General features: G+C 38.3%; 1 protein-coding gene and 1 long non-coding RNA gene across 2 annotated transcripts in view; both read right to left on the bottom strand.

Annotated features, from left to right (window-relative positions):
- LOC138022199 (solute carrier family 22 member 15-like) overlaps window positions 1-5,000 on the bottom strand; it is a 31,777-nt gene that overhangs the window by 19,462 nt on the left and 7,315 nt on the right. Inside the window, exon 3 of the mRNA XM_068869233.1 lies at window positions 1-91. This exon is cut by the window's left edge and continues 205 nt beyond it. Coding sequence (XP_068725334.1) covers window positions 1-91 — 91 coding nt within the window. The remainder of the gene's footprint in view (window positions 92-5,000) is intronic.
- LOC138022219 (uncharacterized) overlaps window positions 3,728-5,000 on the bottom strand; it is a 3,575-nt gene continuing 2,302 nt past the window's right edge. Inside the window, exon 3 of the long non-coding RNA XR_011126538.1 lies at window positions 3,728-5,000. This exon is cut by the window's right edge and continues 435 nt beyond it. This is a non-coding gene — a long non-coding RNA (uncharacterized lncRNA).

The following is a 5,000-nucleotide window of genomic DNA, read 5'->3' as shown; positions in this document are numbered from 1 at the left end:
ATATTGACAAATACGGTGAGAATGATTTGGAACCGCCCATAGCTGCCAATCTTTAGCAAAACTTCGTCTGTGGTTAGTTGCTGATTCATTGCTGCAAGAAAACTATTCATTTTAGATTCCACTCAAAGTTGTTCGACACAGAAGGGCTGGCACTGTGAGGGAGAGGGGAGAAAAAAAACAGGCCTTGTCATTTGAATTTTAATTAGCTCATCTAAGTGATCTACGATTTTGGACAACACTCGCTGAAGAAAAAAAATGTGACACATTACTGTAAAATTTTCATTCTCTAATCTGTCTGTGATAAAAGATTGAAATCTCCCTACTTCCCCAAACCCCTAATCCAATGTTGCTTAGAAACGACCAAAGGCTTGCAAGGTATTTTGCACCATATTATCAACATTGGTGTAGGGGAAAGGGGGTGGAGTGTGGACCAATATAGTATAATATCCTCACTGCATACTCATTACCCCATCGCAAAAGGTTAAGTTATGGGAAGAGTTCGCGACTGCTGAGGCAATAGGCATGCAACGAGGATAAACGTAGAGTGCTGTCAACCGCCACCAGGGTGGGCGGGTCGCGAAAGTTGGCCGTCGTCCCGGAGTACGGTTAAAATGACCACTTTTCAGGCGGGGCGACAAATATATACTCTAAGACCGCAAAGCATCATCACCGTAATAAGCATGCTCGGAAACGGGGAATTCGAACGCATGATGAAAACTTCTGCCATGAGCTAATTAATTATGCAGTGAGAATAGTTTGTGAGTGCATGTGAAACTGAATGATGTTTGAGCATGATTTTTTCCCACGAGTTTTCTGCGAAATCCAATCGAACAATCTTTCACATTATGCGCCCATTCTCCTTCCTTCTAAAGCATTGGCGGGTTACTTTACTGCTTGCACTACACACGGAAAACACAAAATGACATTGTTGAATGCCGGAAACGAGGTAGGGTTATTAGAGCTAAGCGTATCAGATGGATGAAACAAATTTTCTTGACATAAGGCAAACTCGATAGCAGGACCTGACCTTGGAAGGCCAAACATCCACCTATGTCCACGATTGAAATAGTTAACACAAAATTGGCCAGCAAAGAAATATTGCAAAAGTCGCAAGGGTTTCGTGTGCAACAGGTACCGTGTACAAGAACAGCAAATACTTGAAGAATAACAAAATTATGGCAATTACTGCAAATAATCAGTTGGTAAATGATCAAATGATCAGATAGCCAATCAAATGCTAGCCCTGGATGGGGAATTTTGCGTGATTACGTTATACGCGTGTATTGTTTCTTCTTAACCCTTATCATGCTGAAATACAGACTAGAAAACAATCCCCGAAACTGGCTTTTTTTCAAAGTAAACATGACTATGCAGGGCTCGAAATTGCGACCAATACGGTCGCATTTGCGACTAAATTTTTCCCTTTGCGACTAAAATATCTGGAGAAGTCGCAAATTTGCGACTTGTTGTCACCTTCGTTCTTTCGAAACAAAAGGGTTAGCAGTTGCCACTTTGCTGCTACTTTTGCTAAAATAAACAAATAAATAAATAAATAAATGACAAAATTATTTTGTTTCTTGCTGTGAATTTTCTCTGAAGGTAGCGTAATTGTATAGTAATTTAGCTGCGATGTTACGTACACAGCTCCATTCCTTCGATCATTCGCCATTTTCAGCAGTTTTTTTACACACAAGTACTGCGGGCTCATATTTTTCTGCTAAACCGCTGACAACACAATGCAGCGCGACGATTTTGCGACTAAAATTTGCGAAATTGCGACTAAATTTTCGTATCTTATCGCAAAATGCGACTGGATTTTTTCGTTAATTTCGAGCCCTGCTATGAGACAAAAAAATGTTCATCAGCGGTGTAGCATCACTTGTGCAGCAATACCATACACCCTATATATCAAATTAAAGCTTAATAAATGCTCTATCTAACTGTGCAAATATGAGAATTCCTTGGGTACATTTTTCTAAAAATTCTGAGCATACAAATAAAGTATTTTTGATAAAACAGTTAAAATCACACTTCGAAAAAAATGATCTGACATATTTCTTCCAAAAATATCCTGTAATTCAAGTCAGAATGATAAATTAAGTCATGCCACTCCATCAGAGTACTAAAACAACTATTACCAGGATATCCTAGGACTTAACAATCATTTTTGTGGATGAAAGAAAGGTATGTATCTATGACTCTGATGTCACACATATCTGCATAATGGTACTGCACCACTGTAAATGTTGTTTACATCAAGTTACTGACTACATGTATTATTTACAAATACTTAATCTAGTAAGCATCAAGTAAAATTCTTTGAAAAAAAGAAAAACAGCAGACTATATGAGTATATTACTAAATAATTCAAATCAATTAACAAATTAATGATCGGTGTCATCATTATTATTTGTATCACGCCTCCGAACATAGGCAGCAACATAGTCCTGAACAGTGTGGTACAAACAATGCCCTGCATTCAGATATAGCTGCATAAGCCTCATCACAAGATCATAGGTTTTACCCTTAGCACTGGGTGGATCTTGATTTCCACCTGTGTAAATCTCAAACTTGCCACAGTAGCCATTACTAGAATCACACAACTGATATGATTTGACACCATACTTGTCAGGCTTGTCTGGATTGTACACTTTAAAGTGTACCTTCCCTCTAAAGGGAATCATTCCCTCAGCAATACATATCTCTCTACCTGGCGTCCAGACGTTTGAAATATTGTCGGTGACGACATTGTAGACAGCCCCAAGTTTGTTGACCGGGTTGTAACCTGCATGTCCCCTGGCAACATAATTGTCATTGTCACACAAGTGAAAAAATGTTAAAATGTTCAAAAATTTATCCCTTGACATTAACTGTGGGAAAAATGGAGTCGATAAGACCTCATCGGTGGATCAGTAATCCTGGATATTCTCCTCATTCACAAGGCCCATAGCGATGATCACAGCCAGAAAAGCTTTGATGTCGCCAGCTGTCACGCCATCCTCAGGCCAAGTCTTGAATCGCGAGTTTAATGGCAAACGACCTCTTTCTCGCAGAGAAGCAATGGTTTCTCTGGCATATTTATTGGTCTGTCTTGTGATGTATTCAAGTAGGTGTTCGGGAAAGAGTAAATAAAAGTAATCGATAAAAGAAAGACTGTCTGGTAGGTCCGCGTTCAAACTTCGATCAGCTGTGAAGTCGAGTGCTGTTGGTTCGATGGAACCAACAACCCAGTTTTCTTCTTCATTTTCATTCTCAATATCACTTTCTTCCTCGCTCACATCGCTTTCCCCTTCCTCACTTACAGCATCACTCGTGCTTTGATCTCCATCGCTATCTTCTCCGCCGAAAACTTCATCAAATAGTCGCTTCATCAACAAACACAATGTTAGCCGCCATCTTGTTTTTTTCTCAACCCACGAGGCAGGCTGAAAATAGAACTTTTTTTAATCTTGACTTAAAGAGTAGCATTTGGGGGACACTTTGTGACATAAATTGTCTGTATTCTGAGACACAAGTGATGTTGAAGTTGGCGAGAAGAGCAAGGGGACACTTCGTGACGCTTATTGAAATCCGCGTGCATCTAATTAGGGTCAAACCTGGACATATCTCCCAAAGTCAGTAGATGATTTGTTCCCTGAAGCTAAGAAAACTTTTTTGGAAAAAAAAAAAGTTTGGCTGTGTGGCCCTCATAAGCAGTTTAAGGTGCTGTGGTGCATGTTATGTAAGGTTCACAGGCTGTCACCCAGTGTAAATAAAAGTGTTCCACAGCCCCTGTCTGCAAACAATTCTATTCAAAATCAAGTTGGTTTTGCCCCAGTGTCATATGAACTGACGTCAAAGCGAACTCAGCGGAGGATTTGAAACAAACTTTAAAACTGCACAAGGTAAAAAGTGGCTGAACTTAAAACAGAAGTTGAAAACATGGGTGCCTCAAATGAACAGATCTGCCAGGAAATTCTTGAAGGCCAATTTGATGGGGTAAACTTTCCTTCTTTTAACTCACATGGTAAAATTCTACCATACATATTCTACCTTACTAGTTGGTTTTTCAGTTTATTAGGATTGGTAACGAAAAGATGAACACAATTCAAGGATCTCCCATGCATGCGAAACTGAAAACATGGCATACTGTCATGCTTGTACAACAGGGTAAAAGTTACTACTGGTAACCCTGCAAAATACAGTAAAGACCCACACATAAGAACCTAGAATTTTCGAGGTCAGGCTGAGCAGGTTCTAATATTTTAGGCTATTTTTTCATAATTCAGGCTGATTACATGTAGTTTCTTAATAGGTTCTTATTTCTCAGAGGAACAACAATAAATTTCTATATTTTATTCATAAGATATGTAGACAGTATTGCACTGTAGCTTTATGGAAAACATAATTCTAGAGAAAATCCAATAAAATGCCAATCAAAGAAAACATATACACAATAGACCTAATCGGCTAACTCAATGTTGTACCCAATTCAAATCTCCCGAGATTAAGATTCTTTGTGTATTGTATTTGCATTATAATGTACCATTCATATTTAAATGATATGGAAATACCTGAAACAAAACGTTTTTTTCCCAAAGGGTTGAATTGGGTACAACATTGAGTTAGCCGATTAGGTCTATAACAGGAGTTTTCTTGCGGGTGATTTTTTTGTAAAAGTACCTCTTTTTCTTTGCCAGGCTCTGCAGGTTCTTATATTTTTGGGTATTTTTAAAATGCCAAATTTCAGCCTGTACTAGGTTCTTATATGTGAGTTTGTACTGTATGCATTATTCCCTAAAATAGAAAACTAATCCAGGCTATAAAGAGTACTCTTTTTGCATTCTAATAATCAGATCAGAGTCAGTAATTATTACTGACTAATTCAACGTCAGGACATTTTTCCTTTACCTTTGATAATAAAAAAATAAGATCACAATATTTTTCACCTCTATCAGTACTTTGCACGCATACTGGCTTTAGCAATGTTTTGGAAACATGATTGTAAACATGCGAACCTC

Source organism: Montipora capricornis, chromosome 10 (genome assembly GCF_036669925.1).
Source record: "Montipora capricornis isolate CH-2021 chromosome 10, ASM3666992v2, whole genome shotgun sequence".
Lineage (NCBI taxonomy): Eukaryota > Metazoa > Cnidaria > Anthozoa > Scleractinia > Acroporidae > Montipora > Montipora capricornis.
Note: the sequence above shows the minus strand (reverse complement) of the source record. Positions and strands in the feature narration are given on the sequence as shown.